General features: G+C 36.8%; 2 protein-coding genes across 5 annotated transcripts; one reads left to right on the forward strand and one right to left on the reverse strand.

Moving 5' to 3' along the window:
- Positions 1 to 112: 112 nt before the first annotated feature.
- On the reverse strand, positions 113 to 5,259 carry cpt2 (carnitine palmitoyltransferase 2). Of its 3 annotated transcripts, none has more exons than XM_068222837.2 (6): positions 5,188 to 5,247; positions 4,729 to 5,093; positions 4,116 to 4,196; positions 3,911 to 4,017; positions 2,525 to 3,829; positions 113 to 824 (listed from the first exon to the last, which is right to left on the reverse strand). In XM_068222837.2, exons 2-6 carry the CDS (start codon positions 4,914 to 4,916, stop codon positions 496 to 498), a joined length of 2,010 nt encoding a protein of 669 aa, XP_068078938.1. In that variant the 5' UTR covers positions 4,917 to 5,093; positions 5,188 to 5,247; the 3' UTR covers positions 113 to 495. The 3 variants fall into 3 exon arrangements, with proteins under 3 accessions (XP_068078938.1, XP_073765078.1, NP_001007448.2); NM_001007447.2 differs by having other exon boundaries at positions 115 to 824; positions 4,729 to 4,955; positions 5,094 to 5,259; XM_073908977.1 differs by having other exon boundaries at positions 4,729 to 5,247.
- Positions 5,260 to 5,971: 712 nt separating this feature from the next.
- On the forward strand, positions 5,972 to 19,917 carry porcn (porcupine O-acyltransferase). Of its 2 annotated transcripts, XM_009303886.5 has the most exons (15): positions 5,972 to 6,375; positions 8,906 to 9,059; positions 9,411 to 9,603; positions 11,247 to 11,290; positions 11,403 to 11,584; positions 11,696 to 11,826; positions 13,813 to 13,830; positions 14,192 to 14,206; positions 14,308 to 14,433; positions 15,333 to 15,433; positions 15,728 to 15,804; positions 15,884 to 15,947; positions 16,169 to 16,254; positions 18,051 to 18,161; positions 18,525 to 19,917. In XM_009303886.5, exons 2-15 carry the CDS (start codon positions 8,924 to 8,926, stop codon positions 18,624 to 18,626), a joined length of 1,386 nt encoding a protein of 461 aa, XP_009302161.1. In that variant the 5' UTR covers positions 5,972 to 6,375; positions 8,906 to 8,923; the 3' UTR covers positions 18,627 to 19,917. The 2 variants fall into 2 exon arrangements, with proteins under 2 accessions (XP_009302161.1, NP_001119953.1); NM_001126481.1 differs by lacking the exons at positions 5,972 to 6,375; positions 13,813 to 13,830; positions 14,192 to 14,206 and having other exon boundaries at positions 8,924 to 9,059; positions 18,051 to 18,122; positions 18,510 to 18,626.
- The last annotated feature ends 90 nt before the right edge of the window (positions 19,918 to 20,007 follow it).

A 20,007-nucleotide genomic window follows, 5' to 3' on the forward strand; every position in this document is an offset into this window, starting at 1 on the left:
TTATTTTTTTGCTTTTGATATTTCAAAGCATCTTTTTTACATAAAAGAAAAAAAAAATCAACCACAAAAGTTTGAATGTTGGTGTATGTAAAAAATCATAAATATTTGAAAATCTGTTGAAATGGTTTTATTAGGCTTTGTTACAATATTTACAGTATTGATTTCAGTGTTTCTTATAAGGCACAGGACAGGTCTTTCAGCTTTTTTATGATGAATTTCTTTTTGTCATTTGGAGAAAATTTAATTTAGTAATTACACAATGCAGTAAATGTAAATTATCTATACTGTCATAAACATTTTTGTTCATTACATCACTTAATTAAGCATGAACTTAGAAATGAGCAGTCACATCAATCAATTCAGTGCACAGCATATGAGTTCTAACCTTCAGGTTCTACATTTAAACTAGACTCAACACATTGTTATTATTAACACAAATCCTCTAAATTCAGCTTAGTTCACAAGTGCTTTAACTTCATCATATTAAATGTGCTTTCAATGAATGGGGTTTCCATCAAGGACTGTAAAAATGTCTTCCAAGGACTTGTGAACACACCTAAGGAACTCATGAACATCTCTGGCAGGGTAGCTGGACACGTTGCACCCAATCCATTCATCATGAACCCCATAACCCACTCCAAAACCATCAGGCACCACAGGAGCAAAGCCACCCAGACTGACCGCAGGGCTAGTCAGAGTACTGGTAGACAGGATGTTGTGGTTTATGGCCGCATATGCAGGATCCTGGTACAGACTGGGCAGTGCCATTCCTTTCGAATTAGCCAAGTAGCGCATGGCGAAAAGATGGCGATCGAAACCTTGACCTACATGAAAACAAAAAAACATTTGGTTGAAAATAGTTGAATATTGTCTAATGAGCTTCTATGACATTTGGTGAAGATTATAGAAGGTCTAAGATGAGTTCACTTTCAAATATTTTTTTTACCTAAATATAATGGCTGACGGTGGAAATGCATACCATTAGATTTTGTAAGACAGGAGTGGGTTATGTTATTTCTGGAGGGTCATTGACCCTGTAGGTTTTAGCTCCAACTCTGAAAAATAAATACCTACCTGAAACCTGAAGACCTTGATTAGCTTGTTCAGGTTTATCAGATTAGAGTTGGAGCTAACCTCTGCACAGACTCTGACCCAGCAGAATTTCCATATTTCTCCCCTATTTTTAATCTTTCTAGGAAAAGAAAAAATGCGATCAACAAAGAGCTGATCTCAACTCGGGTGTAATTGCAAGAGCGGTTCCAGAGAATTATTTGTCATCGTTGACAGGTATGAACAATACCCACCCCTGCTATAGGACCTAAAGAACAGAAATAGTGGAGAAGGAAGTCACTGGACAACTTTTGATGATTAGGTGGCACATACTGACCCAAGTTCATAGGTTGGTTCAATTTAAAAACAGGAGTTATAAGCTAAGCTATTAGCAAATAAGCCAGTTTATTTTATCTCTTGACTAGTAGGTGGCACTATGCCAAAAACTTATTCATTCATTCATTCATTCATTTTCCTTCGGCTTAGTCCAGGGGTGTCCAAACTCAGTCCTGGATATTTTATTCCCAATTAACCACACCTGAACCAGCTAATCAAGCTCTTTCTAGACATACTAGGAACTTCCAGTGAGGTGTGTTGAAGGAAGTTGGAGCTAAACTATGCAGGACACTGGCCCTCCAGGACCTAATTTGGACACCCCTGGCTTAGTCTCCATTTCAGAGGTTGTAACAGCGGAATAAACCACCAACTATTCCAACATATGTTTTACGCAGTGGTTGCCCTTCCAGCTGCAACCCAGTACTGGGAAACACCCATACATTATAGCAATTTTAGTTTATTTAGTTCACCCAAAGTGCATGTCTTTGGGCTTGTGGGGGAAACCAGAGAGGGAGAACATATAAACTCCACACAGAAATGCCAACTGAACCAGCAGGGACTTGAACCAGAGACTTTTTTGCTGTGAGACGACAGTGTGAACCATTGTGACACACAGTGCCAAAAATACGTATTTATATTTTAGGCCATGCTTGGTATAACGCATGCCAAATTTGGTCTAAATATACTAATTCATAGCCTCAGTTCACTTTGGGCTAATCTCACCAGATTTGACGATGCTTCACAAGCGAAGACCTGAGCTAGTTTTGTTGAAAATCAGACTATTTTATAAAATTCTAATAAAAAGGTTGATTTGACATGAGCCAATCATTATGTTTCCAGCCATCATGGGTTCAAAAGTTATTAACATAAAACTGAGTGCAACTTTGAGACTTTTGATGGGACAACAGAATCTTGTTAGGTCATTTTAAAACTGTCCTCGATATGTTTCATAATTTTCCAGGAAACTATTGTACAGTCAATCATCATCAACATCTTGTGAATGAGTCATCAAAAAAAAAAGAAAAATCTCCTTGACTTGCTCAAAAGACTCAGTTTAGAGCATAGGCCAGATCAGCGTTTCTCCTTAAATGGTATGATCATGAATATGACTGACAGGATATTAAAGTGCTGTCCTCACCCATGGCCGCCTCTCTAGTGAGTTGCCCGTGGTATTTAGAGCATTCATTCAGGAGTCCCAGTAACTGCTCCACACTGTGCTGTCCCGGCTGCTGGACGAAGGCTTTTGCACACTGCTTAGTGTGGATGCTAGCAGGACGGATGGTTTCAGTGCGGCCGTGTTTAAAGGCTGCAGTGCTGCAGGACTCATAAGTGGCGACCGTCTGGCCGTATTGCCTCAGGAAGCCCATCTGGAAAGCAAGCTGTGCGATGGCATCGGGGCTGAGCTTCTTCTTCTTAAGCTGCTCCTTTCCACCTTTCTTGAACTCCATGGCATCGATGGTGAGCTTTGATACGGCAGCCTGGAAATTTTCTTTGGCTTTTGTGATTCCAGCTTTTAACTCGTCATTAAGCTTGAACTCTAAACGGCGCACCGCTGAAGACGAGTCTACGGACGCAGGCTGAGAACCAGGCCCAACCAGAGGCTTCTCCGTGGTGTCCTTGAAGACCTCATTCTGGAAACGCAAGACAGCCACACCATCACCCCAAGAGTGCTCGAAGTTTATAGCTGCCTGTCCATCCTTAGCCAAGATGACACTGAAGGACTTGTCGTACCAGCGGTTGCAGCCGTCACCATGCAGCATGTTGTGGGAGATGTGGATGTGGTCTCTCAGCACCTCCTCATCCAAGCACAGGCAAAACAAAGCAGTGTCCACTAACTGCAGAGCTTCACCATTTCCAGCATCAAGTAGTTTTTGTCTCAACCCTGTCCAGGTGTCTCTATTCTCACTAGTTAGGACACCTAAGGGGAACGCAGAAGCTTGTGTTGGATCTTCTAGTATGTATTTAAGGTGAGCTTGAACCTCAGCAGGCTTGATCAGGTTGCCGTCTCGATCAAGAGCATCAAACACATACAGGTTTCCTCGCTTCATTACGAGCAGGTGCCTGCCCCTGTCATCTGTGAGGAGCTCATCCCTCTTGTATTTTGGTATACGTGTTGAGTTGAAGAGGCGAAAGTATTGGGACATATCCAGAGGATAGGCGTTCACCATGTAGGCTCCAAACCACGATATGGAGGGCGGCACCCATCGAATCAGCTTCTTGAAACTATCTGTGTCACTTTTGGCAGGGTTAAGGTGAAACACCTCTGGCTCCAGTAAACCGGCACGAAGCGTCTTCATGAAGCGGACTGCTGAGCACACCATGTTGGTGGCCCGAACAAGCTGGTCATTGTATTCGGGTTTGGGGTCAGGGTTAAAGGACATGAAGGGGTTAAAGTTAAGCACTATAGACTCCCGAGCAGACAAGTACATGTCAAACCATGGAGCTGCAATGTAAAAAGAAGGAAATTAATTAACAAAGTTGGACTTACTGTACATTTACTTATTTATCCATGTACATCTCCCACCTGATATGTAGCTGGTGTGTTTGTTTTTCTTGTCCAAGGCTACAAGTTCTTCATGTAACTGCTTGCCAGCACCACTCTGAAACTCTTGTGCTAATTTTTCTGTGTTACTTTGGGAATTCAAGATAGCAGAAAGAGACAGAATAATGTCAGAATTTAAGTCAAGTTGGAAATAAAAAAAATAAATACATTACCCTTGACTTATTACCTGTACTGCTCATCATTCAGCAGGGGTCTTTGAGCTGCCAAATACCTCCGTATTGTATCCTCCAATTTTGGAACTGGTAATCTTTAAATGTCAGGTACAATGGTGATTTTAACCATTCTATGCTTTAGGGTCAGATATTTATATATATTATTATTAAAAATTATTATTATTATATTTGTTTTTGACTTTTTTAAATACCATTTTGCATTTACAGATTTACAGGTTTTAACTTTTATCAAATAATTCTTTAAAAAATCCCTTTTCCATTAAAATATGACTTTAATAATAAGTTTCTATTTGTTTTTTATTATAAACAATTATAAATATTACTTAAATTATTAACTCTACAATTTATCCCAAATATAAAAATGGGAACAAATATTTAGGCAAGGGGGGCATATTTATGTGTAACACCGTGTCCCTAAGCCGCGTAGGCTTTGCACTTTCACCTATATTCTCTAATATGACCTAAACCTGTCGTTGACAAACGTGTAAATACAGTATCCTAAGCAAAAATCTGATTCAACTTCAAAATAATATATCAAAGCACAGCGTTACAGATCAATTTTAAAACCGTCGGTCATATCTGTGTGATTCAATGCGATTGTCTTACCTGGGTAAACTCTTCTGGTAGTGCATGCTCGGGACGATACTCTTGTGCAAATACTCAGATCCTGCTCCATCCTTACTGCTGTATTTACGATGAGTGCTCGTTAAAACTGACAGGGCAGGGTTATTGCTCAAGTGTTTTAATTTACTCAGCGTTGAGTTGCATTGCGTAGAAAGCAAACCTGCCATCATGCAGCTGGGATATAATGACGTATGGATTGAGTACTATTCCTGAAACAAAGATGCAATTTCAGATCGTACGTTCAACGCTTCTGCAAGCTGTCAACTTGCTGAATGAATGCAGAGTATCTGACAGATCCTGCCCTTTCAGTACGGCCAACGATAATTAGCCAACCGGTGCCTTCTTACCTTTTTTATTTAGAAAAGAAAAATACATTAAAAACACAAGAACAGCTCAACAAGCAGACAAAAGCCGCAACAAAAAAAAATAGGAATTTAATACTTGCTGCAGTATTTCCGCATCACAAACGTGACCCTTTTTTCAAAATAAAAGTTCTATCTTAAATGAAATGAGACGATCATCGGTATATATATATATATATATATATATATATATATATATATATATATATATATATATATATATATATATATATATATATATATATCAAAACATCTTTTTAACATTTAGTTTACCATTTTAACATTGATTTTGTGCTCGGCAAAATATTTTCAAATGCGTATAGGCCTATTTCAATTAAATTTAATTCATGTTTATTTATGTAGCGCTTTTTACGATATAGATTGTGTCAAAGCAGCTTAACATAGAAGTTGTATGGTTCATTTAGTCCATACTGTACAATAGTCTTAAGCACAAGTTGTTGTTTTTTAATTAACAATGACATACTGGATGACAATAGAAAGGCAGCGTTGTTCATCTAAATGGTACTCTGGTCCTGCTGCCCTTTAAACCCGCAGTTTACACTCAAACATGACATTTTTTCTAGTAGTCCAGATTTAGTTTTAATATAATCTTATAATTGTAATCTATTTTACTTTTCTATTTAAAAGTATTTCCGCTAGCACTCCAAGCTTTAGTTCACCTTCTAATCACTAAGTTTTTACAGTGATGAATTTCGACACGCACTCGATCGCGCTGTCAAAGAATGAGACGACAAGCTCCCCCTTTTTGTTCTGACTCTCTCATACGATTGGTTCAAGCACAGATGTGCTGAAAGACGATTGGCTGTCGAGTGTCCCTTTGAGACGCTGAAATCACGGACCGCATCAATTGGAATCAGCCATCAGCTCCATCAGGCGCTTTGCCAGCATCATCTGGACCGATTGTGCTGGAAGCGCGACACAATTCTCCACAATTACCTCACAACCCATGCGAAAATTATGAACATTTCTTCTAAATTAAAAATTATGTAAGTAACATATGAGAATGCATACAAAACTTGACATTTTAAGGACTAACAGAGGTGTTATTCATCGCTGTCTGAGTTGACAGTGGGGGTGAAGCGCTCATCCTCCTCCAACGCTGGGACGAATTACACGTTTCAGCATTTCAGTCTCATCCAGAGGACAGAATAGCCATCGTCGATATTACTAACAACTTGCATCTCGTACGTTCAGACCGTGGATGCTGTCTGCATTGCGGTGTAAGGGTATTTGACATCTTGCAGAGGTAAGATTGCATGACTGCACAGCATAACATAAATTTGGCTATGATAGTAAATATGTTTAGAAGACGAATAACAATGTTTTAGACGAGAACACATTACTGTAATGGAATGATTTATATTTCTGTTTCTAAAAGCTGCTGCAATCAACACAAATATGCGCGGTGGGATTCAGCATTAACCCTGAGATTAATTTCACAAACACCGCGTTCTGACCTCAATTCATCCGTGGTGTTATCAGTACCTTTGAAGATTACTTACTGCATCTGCCACTGCTCGGACCAGATACCCTGACATTATTGATTTGTAGGTTTATAATGAATATTTCACCCAAATATGAAAATGTACTGTTAATGTACTCACCCTCAGGCCACCCAAGAAGTCGCTATTACTCTTCAGCAGAACTTTAAGGAAGATTTTATATTATTTTTAATATTACTAGTGGTCCTTGGGATTCTTATGGGGATTCCATGGGATTTTCATCTTGAGAGTAATAAAAACAAGGCACATACAGGTCAGACAAATTCAGTATGGCTCCTGATGATATATTGAGATCTTTTAAAATATAATGATTAGTGTGAGCTGAACATTATTACCTTTAATCCACAACATTAGCAAATGGAGTCTAATTACTGTACGATAGTCTTAAGCACAAGATTCTTTATCAATAATGACACACTCCTGAATGACAATGGAAAGGCAGCATGTGTGTTGTTCATCAAAATGCTACTCTCTGATCCTGCTGCCTCTGTTTACACCTGCACATGTCCTTTTTCAATGAGAAGCTCAAACTTCTGACTGCCATTAATGTGCCGTGAACTATTCCATTAAAAAAATATTCGATAGATTTACTCATTTTTAAGGTAAGTGGTTGCAAACAAGGGCGACGCAGTGGCGAAGTAGGTAGTGCTGTCGCCTCACAGCAAGAAGGTCGCTGGTTTGAGTCTCGGCTGGGTCAGTTGGTGTTTCTGTGTGAAGTTTGCATGTTCTCCCTGCGTTCGCTTGGGTTTCCTCCGGGTGCTCCGATTTCGCCCACAAGTCCAAAGACATGCGGTACAGGTGAATTGGGTAAGATAAATTGTCCATCGTGTATGAGTGTGAATGAGTGTGTGTGGATGTTTCCCAGAGATGAGTTGCTGCTGGAAGGGCATCCCCTGCTTAAAACATATGCTGGATAAGTTGGTAGTTCATTCTGCTGTGGTGACCCCAGATTAATAAAGGGACTAAGATGAAAACAAAATGAATGAATGAATGAATAGTTGCAAATAATTTATAAGGGCTAAATTTAAACAAATAAACTACGTTGAAGATACTTTTTTACTTACTCCCAGGGCCATTTATATTGAAGTTAATATTTAACCGCACCATATTGGTGTTTCACTCCACACTGAACAACTGACCCAGCTGGGACTCGAATCAGCAACATTTTTGCAGTGAAGTTAGATATTACAAAATTGAAGTTGTTTGTTTAAATTCAGCTCATATAAGTTGTTTACAACTACTTACCTTAAAAAAATATTAAATCCAATAAGTCCTATTTTCAATTTATTTGCTGATGCTGTGGATTATCAGTGATACCACTGTTCAGTTTCTTGCACCGTTTCATTTCATAAGCCTTTAATGTGTCACAGGATGCCATGGGAATTAATTTTGTTTTGCCTGTATATGTTTTTTTTGACTTGATCAGTGGTTAGCACTGTCCCCTCACAGCAAGAAGGTTGCTGGTTCAAGTCCCGGCTGGATCAGTTGGCATTTCTGTGTGAATTTAACATGTTCTCCCCATGTTTGCGTGGGTTTTGTGGGTTTCCATGCTGCAGAAAACATATGCCAGAATAGTTGGTGTTCTTTTCGCTGTGCTGACCCCTGATAAACAAGGGACTAAGCTGAAAGGAAATTAGTGAATGAATGTTTTTTGACTTTTTAAAGTGTTTTAAGTCAAGCAGAAATACTCTAGGCAATAGCCAAAAAATGCCTTATATGTGTTTATCTTTATGTGTAAAAATAATTTGAATATTAGGTAAAAATAATTTTCCATGAAGGGATTTTTGATTAGTAATGTGCATTGCTCAAATTTAATTTGGACAAGTTCAAAAGCCATTTTTTTATATTTAGCTTTTTTTTAAATCCCCATATTTGAGAATTCCCAGTATTTGTATTTTCTATATTGTGGAAAGCTTATTTACTCAGCTTTCGGGTGATGTTTGAATCCCAATTTAAAAAGAAATTGACCCATGTTGTCCAGGCAGGCCCGGAGCAAGCTCAACTGGTGCTCTAGGCAAACAATGATCAAGCTGCCCTCACAGGGTTCATGCCGCCTTGCCTTCACGAAAGTGAAGGGGGGTCTGTCCTCTGTCGTGGATGAAAATGAAAAGCGGTTATGTTGTGGATGCCGTCCTGACTACTCTGCTGCCTAGACAAGGTCGGCTCTATGGACACGTGCCTACTGAATGTTGATTCATAGGTGTCACCTGAAAGTTGAATGACCTGAGGAAGAGTTGTGTGATTTTGATTCGTATATATTTTTGTTCTTCTCAGTGTCAAACAGTGAAAGCAATGGGATCTCTGAGCAGACAGGCCTTCTTCCAGGAACTGGGATCCGGTTGCTTGCTTCCGACCGTCCAGCAGGGTCTAGAACAAGTATGGCAGCTTTTACTCATCTGCCTCGTCTGCAGGCTGTCGTGGAGATTGGGTAAGAGGGTTTATACAACACAGAACATCTATGACTTCCTTTTCTTTGTGCCACTTGTATAATAAAGTGAACAATGGCCAGGTGTTTTCAAGCACCAAAAGGACAAAAAGCACTGTAAAGGCAGCACAAAAGTAGGTCAGCGTACAATGTACCATATCTCAAATCTTTTGAAGCCTTATGTGTGAGGAACAGCTGTGATCACCATTCGCTTTTATTCTGCGATGAAACGTTCTCCTATAAATAACTTCTTTATGCTCAGTAAAAGCAGAACATTTCATAGATGGCAGCGAATGAGTAATGATAGAGTTGACTCCTAACCATCTCTGTCTCCCATCTCTCTTTCTCTCTCAGGTCTGCCCAATTTCTTGAAACACCTGAGTACAGTGGTGGGCGGCTTTTACACACTTTACCTGTTCTTCGAGCTGCACATGGTCTGGGTGGTTCTACTCAGCCTTCTCTGCTACCTCATCCTCTTCTTGTGTCGTCACTCAAGCAGTCGTGGACCCTTTCTGTCCATCACAATCCTCATCTACCTCCTCCTGGGGTTGGTAGACAACTGCTGCTCAATTTAAATTAATTTAATGTGGTCAATGTGTATTTTTGAGTACAATGAGATTTTCTTTAAAGATAAAGAGATTAATATTTATTGTTTTATGGAATAATATGATTTATTTATTTTTATTTTCAGATTTAAAAATGTATATTATATCGAGGCAGTGCTCAGCATAATTGAGTACACCCCATTTTGAAATTGAATATTGTTATCCTTTTTCAGTGAATATAGTAAGTGTATTTGGGTGCATTTAAACAAAACAGATTTATTAAACAGATATATTTATTAAAATAATATTTTAGTCACCAAACATCTTTAGAAATTGAAAGATAATACAATTAAATAAAGAAAATGTTCTATTTTTCCTCTTTTTTAAATTTGTATTCAATATTTTTCCATAACATATAAATTTGGTTGTACTTTGGACCATTTTCATAAGTTATTTTGTTAGATAATAATGATCGGTCCTGCAGGGCCAGTGTTCTGGAGAGTTTAGCTCCAACCCTCATCAAACAATCCTGAGCCAGCTAATCAAGCTCTTACTACATATACTAGAAACTTCCAGGCAGGTGTGTTGAAGCACGTTGGAGCTAAACTCAGCTGAACACCGGCCCTCCAGGACCGAGTTTGGACACCCCTGGTCTAATCTAATGTTTATGCACAAATATAATATTGTATTGTACAAATTTAAAAGATTTGTGAGGGGTGTACTTATATATGCTGAGCACTGCATATACAGATGAAGTCAGAATTATTACCCTCCCTGGATTATTAGCTCCCCTGTTTATTTTTCCCAACTCATATTTATGAATTTTCAGAATCGTTACTAAAGTCTTCAGTGTGGCTTGATCCTTCAGAAATTCTCATAATGAAAACTGTTGAAATGGCAGATTTGTTCTACTTTGGCAATATAAATGTGCATATATTTGATGAGTATGTAAAGTAAATTTCTATTTTGATAGTTTTGATAATTTTTAATCATCTTTATCTATTCCTTTTTTTCTTTTTCGTCATACTTCTCACCACAGTCTGTTAAAGTGACAGTGTATATGAGCTGTGTGTTTGTGTATGAGTGTGTATGAAAGTAAAATCATCTTTAGTTTACAGAATGATATAAAACTATGTTTTACTCAAAAACATAACTATTAATATTAAATCCAAAGAAGCTGAGAGTTCGCAAACATCTCAGCGGCCATCTTGCCAAAGCGACATAAAATTGACATCAAGCACAACGTCAAAACACTGTCAAAAATAATAATCGATTTAACATTAAAACCTTGATATCTATTTGACATCCACACATTGATGCCCTTTTGACCTCTGAAATAATGACACAGGAAGTATTATATTATAAGAAAATGATTCGAAATTACATTAAGTGACAATTTCTTTAGGATTTTGTATCCCTACAATTATATGTAAATTACCATGATGTAAAAACATCAAATTGACAACTAACATTGAAAACACTTTAAAGTCAATTATTGGACTGTCCTGTAATCAGTGATTTTGATGAGTTTTTTGACGCCAATGTTAGACGTCGTTTTGACATCACAGTATCCAATTGACATCGAATTGATTTTATTTTTTGAGGTGTCCTCTGGGATGTTAAAATTCTGCTCCTTCTGTTTCAGAGAGTTGCACATGATGGATACAACAACCTGGCACAAAATGAGAGGTTCGTCTTTGATGTTTTTTTGTTGCTTGATTTCTGTGATCATTAGACTAAAGAGTTTTTCTTTATTCTTTCATTCTGGATTATGATATAATATCAAATCAAACTTGCACAGGTTCTCAGATGGTAGTAGCCATGAAGGCAGTTTCTCTTGCCTTTGATTTGGACAAAGGCATAGTGGACAAAGTGCCCTCTCCAGTGGAGTTCATGGGCTACATTTACTTTGTGGGGACAGTGATCTTTGGGCCCTGGATCAGTTTTAACAGCTACATGGATGCAGTAGAGAGCCGAAAACTTGTGAGTCTCCAAATTTTCCAGCTTTCATTTCAAGACAAATTATAAGTGGTTTAGGAGCTTTGCACTTGTTTCTGCCAGCACTTTAGAGTATCTGTGGGCTCTTTTCCACAGAGCGTCTCCTGGTTTATGAAGTCCGTCATCAGCTGTGTGAAGAGCCAGCTCTGCCTCCTCATTTCCAACTGTGTTGCACCTTATCTTTTTCCCTATTTCATCCCAGTTTTTGGAAACAAGCTACTCCGAAAGTGAGTGTAAATATAGAGTTGTGCCATTTCTAATATCATATAGAGTTGCGTCAGGATTTACTCAGTTGCCTGTTTGCAGGGCCATGATGGAGATATTCAGATGTAAACAACATTATGAATTGCATAGTTATTTACTGAATATGTTATGTCTCCTTATTTACTGTCTAAACCATGGAAAAAGCTGCCTAATCATATATAGGAGATTTATTAGGACAAGGTGGAATATTCTGATAAACTGAATTTAGTAGGCTCTATTCTGCTTGGTTTGTTTTTATTTTTGGTAGTCTTTATTACTCTAAGGCCCAGTTTCACAAACAGGGCCTAGATAAAGCCAGAACTACGGCATAGTTAAATTATCCTTTTTAAGCCTCATTTATAAAAATGGCCTTAGAAAAATATTTTACTGGTGTGCACCTGAGACAAAAAAATGACACTGACGTATTTTTTGACATCTCACCGAAAGTTATTTTAAGTTGAGTCAGCTCAAACATGCAATTTCATCTTGACTAGCCTTAAACCTTGTTTGTTAAACCGGGGGTAAATGTTTTTTCCAGTCCAACCAATTTGTTTTTTTCCCCATGGACTTTTAATTTAATTTGGAATATCTCCACCCAGATGCGTCCGATGAATTGTCATGCAATTATAAACATGCAGTACAGTTTAAGGTTTGCTTAAAATCAATGATCTGCATTGCCTGATTGAGATATAATATTAAAGTGGGTCTCACATAGGACAAGAAGCACCGTGTCACCGTGCCTTTAAAATATGAATATTTATTTTACCACAGTATTTTCAATGTATTTTCTGCGTTCATCTGCTGCTCCTTCCAGTGCTGGGATTTAAATGTTTTATCAAAATTTTTGCTTAAAAAAGAAAACTTGACTAAATGAAAGATTAAATCTATTTAACTGACCATTTTAATTTCATTCTACACTGTAAAATTCTGCGTTCCACACAATTCCTTCATACTGTCCCAACACAAATCAATTAAACTAACATAATCGCTTTTACAAATTTAAGTGGATTGAACATAAAACAATTAAGTTTACCCCCCCAAAATTAAGAATGGTATTATTTAAACTCATTTTAGATAAGTAGTTTGAACAGCAGCCATTTTTTAATGTCTTATTGATGTATGGAGTAGGAACTTTACGAAATTTTATATTCTGCCTTATGAACCTTATGTGTACAACACACTTCCATACATAAAGCCCGTTTGTACAGGCTAAAACATGACAATAATTGATTTATTTTTACAGTGGTAATTATCAAAATATGCAAGTTTTATTCAGAAAAGTGGCATTGTTTACATTCTGCTCTCCAACATGGCCGACTGATGTCATTGCTGATGCTATTTGAGTTGTTGTTAATACCTAGTCTATATGCAATATTATTAATTCCTTCATTCGTTCATTCATTTTCTTTTTGGCTTAGTCCTTTTATTAATCTGGGATCGTCACAGCGGAATGAACCGCTAACTTGTCCAGTATATGTTTTACGCAGCGGATGCTCTTCCAGCTGCAACCCATTCACATTTATACACTATGGACAATTTAGCTTACCCAATTCACCTGTACCACATGTCTTTGGACTGTGAGGGAAACCAGAGCACCCAGAGAAAACCCACGCCAACACAGCGAGAACATGCAAACTCCACACAGAACTCCACACTTGCTTTGAGGCGATTGTGCTATCCACTGCGCCACCGTGACTCCCCACCTGATATTATAAAATACATTTTTGTGTCACATATTTTGGATCACATCTGGATGACTCTAAATGTAAACGAGCTCTGTTTTGTGTTGAGACAGTACATATTGAGCCACTTTCATAGAAGGTCAAAAAGCATTTATCTGAATTTGTTTCATAGTGCAAATGGTTATGCGGTCAAATGTGTGTAATATCTTAATATCAGATGTAGACATGTCCTTAGTATATATTTTTGTCTGATCTGTTTCTTGTTTTTTTTTCATTGTATTTCCTCAGCAAGAAGCGAAAGATGAGGTATTGTACTGTTTATTAATTTACACATAACTATTAATCATGAAGTATGAGCCCAATGTAAAATAACTGTGAAAGAACTTCAGCTGTGAAAACTGGACTGAAGCAGTTTCAATTACTGGAACTTCATCAATGTTGAGCTGTTTTGACACCATCTGCGTTGTGAAAGCGCTGTAGAAATAAAAATAATTGAATTAAATTTAAATAAGCATAAAGCATATCCCCTTACCATAACTACATCTCAGTCATTTAAACAATAATTGATGTTGGTATTAGGTTATGTCATCAGCTTTTATACTTACAAATAATTGACAATTTGGGTTGTGTCTAATAATGCTTTATTTTTCTTCATATTTCAACGCAGAGGGTCTATTAAAAGGTAAGTAATGCACACCTTTAATGTTTAAAACCCAGTAGTGTCTTTTTTCCTGTGGTTTTGTCTGTGATAACCTTCAGCTTTGTGCTGATTCTCCTCTTCAGGTGGCTGCAGGCGTACGAGAACAGCCTGTCCTTCCACTTCAGTAATTACTTTGTGAGTTTCCTCGGTGAGACGACCACCACGCTGGCAGGTGCAGGATTCACAGAGGAGAAGGACAATCTGAAGTGGTTTGTAGAAATTAAAGACATTTACATTTTACCCAGTCAGGGTCAGTGAAAGGGACAATGAAAATTATACTTCTTTTATATATATATATATATATATATATATATATATATATATATATATATATATATATATATATATATATATATACACAGTTGAAGTCAGAATTATTAGCCCCCTCTGATTTTTTTTCTTCTTTTTTAAATATTTTCCAAATAATGTTTAACAGAGCAAGGATTTTTTTTCACAGTATGTCTGATAATATTTTTTTCTTCTGGAGAAAGTCTGATTTGTTTTATTTCGGCTAGAATAAAAGCAGTTTTTAATTTTTTAAACACTATTTTACGGACAAAATTATTAGCCCCTTTAAGCTAATTTTTTTCTCGATAGTCTACAGAACAAACCATCATTATACAATAGTCTTTCAATGTCACTTTAAGCTGTATAGAAGTGTCTTGAAAAATATCTAGTAAAATATTATTTACAGTCATCATGGCAAAGATAAAATGAATCCATTATTAAAAACGAGTTGATAAAACTATTATGTTTAGAAATGTGTTAAAAAATCTGCTCTCCATTAAACACAAATTGGGGGAAAAAAACAAGTGTTCTAATAATTCAAGGGGGCTAATAATTCTGACTTCAACTGTATATATATATATATATATATATATATATATATATATATATATATATATATATATATATATATATATATATATATATATAGCAAATACTGTTTCTTTAACATTGGTATAAATAACATTTTTAATATTATTAATGTATGATGATAAATATTATATATATTATATTAAACATATTAATATAATATATTTAATTACTTAAGTTCATGCTCATTTCTGCTTTCTCTCTTTATGTGACGCTATTTCTGTTTTTGTAGGGACATGACAATTGCAAAGCCGCTATATGTTGAGTTTCCCAGGTCTATGGTGGAAGTCGTCACGTCCTGGAACCTGCCCATGTCCCGCTGGCTCAACACCTGTATGTTTTTTTTTTTTTTTGCTTTATTATTTGCTTCTCTTGAAATTTGAATGCTCTCTGAGGTGTTTCCCAGTACTGGGTTGTGGCTTAGGGCATCCGCTGCATAAAACATATGCTGGAATAGTTGGCGGTTCATTCCGCTGTGGCAACCCCTGCTAATTAAGAGAATAAGCCGAAGGAAAATGAATGAATGAGATTATAATAAACAAAAGTATTTACCTGTTAAAAAAGACTTGAACTAACAGCATGTGCGAATTTTAGATATTATATTTATGCTATCTTGATCTTTTCCAGATGTGTTTAGGAAGGCTCTCAGGTACGGGAGCTTCACTGCCATTATCATGACATACACAGCAAGCGCTTTGCTTCATGTAAGTGCATTTTGTGTGAATTGATTACTTCTTTTGTGGTACAACACAATGTTTCAATACCATTTTTCTGTGCACACAGGGCTTGAGCTTCCACATTGGAGCAGTATTATTGACACTAGGCTTCATAACATATATTGAACACGGTGAGTTTCCATGCTGGTTTGGTTGTTAGTATGCATACATGTGTTATTGTTGTTGAAGTCATTGTTCATCAGTTATTGCAAAATCTATTTCTATTAAATGTTTAATTTGTTAAAATAACATTGAGCGTGTCAGCAGGCTTATGCATGTTTTAATAATATTGATTGTCTTTTAGGTTAGATCTTGGTTGTGTGTTTAATGGATTGAGCATTTTGTGTTTCAGTGCTGAGGAAAAGATTGTCAGCCATTTTGAATGCGTGTGTCCTCTCTAAGAGATGCCCGTCTGACTGCAAACACAGACATAAAAAGGTGTTGTACATGTCATTGTGGCTATTTTTATAAAAAAGTATAATAAAGTATAATCATTTTAATGGTCAAATAAACATTTTTTTTATTGAGTATTAAAGGGAGAGTGACCAAAAAATGAAAATTGCTAATACTATAATAGAACATCAAGGGGTCAATCATGCTTTTTCATTGTGAGAACGAGAGGCACACCACACTACCTTTTTTTACTGACATTAACAACAAAACACTGCGCTTTTTATGTTGCTAGGCAACTACTGAATCAGCTTTGTATTGTGTGCGAGCGCTGCTGTTGATGTTATCTGTCATCTCTATTGCCAGACCTGCTGCTTTTTGATAAGATTGTGACAATTTGTGATGTCATGACTTTTTTTAACCGCAACGAAACAAAAACGCAAGGCTGCAGGGCGCATAAGCAGTGTGTAAAACACTCACAGACATTAAAAAAAACATTCAAAAATTAAGTGAAACGAAGCCTCTATGCGGGAAACTAAACATTATTTATGTTCTAACGGCTGTGGATGAAGACCTCGATGTATTGTCGGGAGCCACAGGCAGATTTTGTTTTCCTCTTTGCGTTTTTGCTCATTATTAAATCACTAAGGCTAAACACAAACTGCACGATGATCATCTGATTTTGAGCCGATTTCTCCCCTTATGACATTCCCAGGTAATGTCCCAATTTTCTTGATGTTTAAAAAAAGTATCTTTTTTTTTCTTTAGTCTGTTTAGAAGAGCATCAGAGGTCCTCGTAAATATTCAGCATATTGACAATTTACATTCAGAAATCCTGATGTGTGCATGGGGGATGATCATGAGGACGAACCTGAACACATGCTGAAGATTATTCTGTGACACGAAAAAATATAATATAATATATGGCGCAGCACAAAGTGGAATAAAATTGGAGAATCAGCTTGTTGGTTTGTGGCAAGAGCACAAATGTTTATTCATCCGCCATGTTTATTGTCAAGTCTCAAGAGATTTGGTGAGATTTCCTGTGTTCACATTCGGGATGAAAATCTGTAGGTCTGTTTCTCAATTCTAAAAATGCAGAAAACGGACTTGTGTTCACGTGAAGTCCGGTCTTGCCAGGTTACCTTGAAAGAACGAACTTGGGAGACCTCGAGAATAGAGAATGTGTCCTGTGAGAAGTGAGATGCTACAGATTTTACTATACATTTCAGCAAATGAACACCCTTAATGTGTTTATGCCTTTAGTAAAATTTTCATGGAAATGTTTACTCTCACCATGTCATTTAGGGAAAGTCCTTCTGAGATAAACAACTTTTACTTTATTAAGAAATCTATACAAAATGCCCACCTCCTTCATTCAGCCGCAATGGCTTCTGGGACTTCTCGAGCGAGTTCGGTGCTCAAGTCTGCATCTGTGCATCCTTGATATCAAAAAAACATCTGGGAACTTTTACGCGTCCTCCGTTCTTGCGGTCTTGAGTTTTGAAACTAAAATTTGACGGATGATGATGACGTTACACAAGATACGAGGACGCAAGATCGCTGAAGAACGCATATTGAGAAACAGCCTAGGGATGTTGTACTGTCTTTGACACATTGCAGCACACCTCACTCTATAAAAGCAAAACTGTGCAACCTAGCCTACATATCAAGGTTTCAGTTAAAAAGCTTCCTAAATGTTTAAACGAAGCAAAACACGACTTGCATAACAGATGTCCTGCGAGTGCATAAATGAACAGCAGATTTTCATTTTTGTGTGAACTCTCCCTTTAAGCTGTAGATCATGTTTTTAATATTGTATTAATCATCTTTTTTTTCTATAGGAGTTGTGGGTGTATTTAATTAATGGGACGTTTAGCATGTTAGCACTGCTGCATTTAACATACCTGGGATCAGTTTTTGGCTCCAGCTCAGATGACATGGATTCTGATGAGGTACAAGCCATTTCTTCTCAAACCCTGTACACTGTAAAATATTTACCCCTATATTACTGGCTAATAATTGCATTAACTTTACAGTAAGGTACTGTATGTAAATTCACAGTATTTGAGGTAATTAAAATGTTTTCACAGTAAGTCACTGTAATTTTGACATCAAATTACTGTGATATTACAGCCATATAAAGTGACTTCACATTAAAGCACATTACTGCAATTTCACACTGTTCTCTGGTAAAATTTACTATATTTTTCCTGTGAACTTAAAATATGATTACTGTGTTTTAGCAGTAGTTTGCAGTTGAAATACTTGATTTAACGGTGTAGTATCCGGTTTCTGATCAGGATTTTCGTCCACAGGATGGCGTTGCCAGCCACACCATTCAGAAGTGGACTCAGCTCAGCTGGACCAGCCACTGGCTGACCTTCGCCCTTTGGGTCTTCTATCGCCTTATCCTATAAACACAGAGATCTGCACAGACGAGGAGAACGGGAGAGGTTAGCAATGAATGAATATTTTATATATGCTTACAGTAGAGCAGTCTTGAGTGTTTACTGTGTCACTGTGAACTCTGGATGATCCTGGACTGGAATTTTTGCATTAACCAGAACTTTACGAATATCAGGATGTTTTGATGTTTTCTAAACTACCTAAAACCAAGAAGCATCAACAACTTTTTACAGCAATCCTCGATAAATGTGAAATTTGACTTATTCATAGCCATAGTTGATGAATCAAGATTTTGATATGACTGAATCATGAATCTAGTTGATGTTGGTGTAGAATTTTTACTTCTAAATGTGAAAAGAACTATTGTTTCCCAACCGTGTTCCTGGAGGCACACCAACAGTACATATTTTGGATGTGTCCCTTATGTGACCCATTGAGTTCAGGTTATGGAGTCTCTTCTACTGTTCAGCTGAGTTGATTCAGGTATGTTTAATTAGGAAGAGGTTGAAATAGTTATTGTGCCTTTAGTAACAGGGTTGGGAGATGCTGGTTTAAGAAGTTGTTTCTGGTTTGCTTTATGGCTTTTTTTAGCTTGAATTTGCTGTTGAGTTTAAAAGCTTGAGTTTGTTTTTCAATTCCACTTTATGCTGATGCTTTTCATTAAAGCACATATCATGCTGCCATTCACAATATGTTCATTATGGTATTTATGTGCAACAAACATGCAAAATCTTTTTTTTAATTGTCATTACTGTTCCTCTTAGAGCTCTGAATGCACATAGGATAAGCTTCAAATACTTTTTTTTTGTATGAATCATCAATCAAGTGGTGACAGTATGTTTCTGTGTGAGTTTGAGACGCTCAGTATTGAGACAGTATTGTTAGTGTTTGATAGTTTCTTATATTTAAGCATTTATAAAATGTATATTACTCCTGGCTACAAGAAAACTTTCAAGATAGTGTGATTTGTTTGTGTGTGTGTATTTATTTTAATCTTTGCTTTTTTATCATCATTAATGCTTGTTGGTAAATAGACTAGTGACATTACTGTATTTAAGGTCACACTGTTTTTAAGTGCCAAACAGAACACTAATAATTAAAATCTGATTAATGTCAGATATGTTCTGATAGTACTTCTGTTTACTGTGTTTAGACATTCAATACATTTTTACACTGTTGTTAACTATTTCCTTAAATTTATGAGTGAATATTAAATAAAGGGTTCAGATATCAAGGATGATTTTGACATTCTGTATGACTGATTGTGACATCAAACTTTTGTCAATAAAACATTTATATTTGTATTTATTTTGTCAATTTATTCAAATCCCAGATGACCTGTCTAACTTTTGTGTATGCTTCAAATTGTTTACAAGAGTTTACATACATAAA

Source organism: Danio rerio, chromosome 8 (genome assembly GCF_049306965.1).
Source record: "Danio rerio strain Tuebingen ecotype United States chromosome 8, GRCz12tu, whole genome shotgun sequence".
NCBI lineage: Eukaryota > Metazoa > Chordata > Actinopteri > Cypriniformes > Danionidae > Danio > Danio rerio.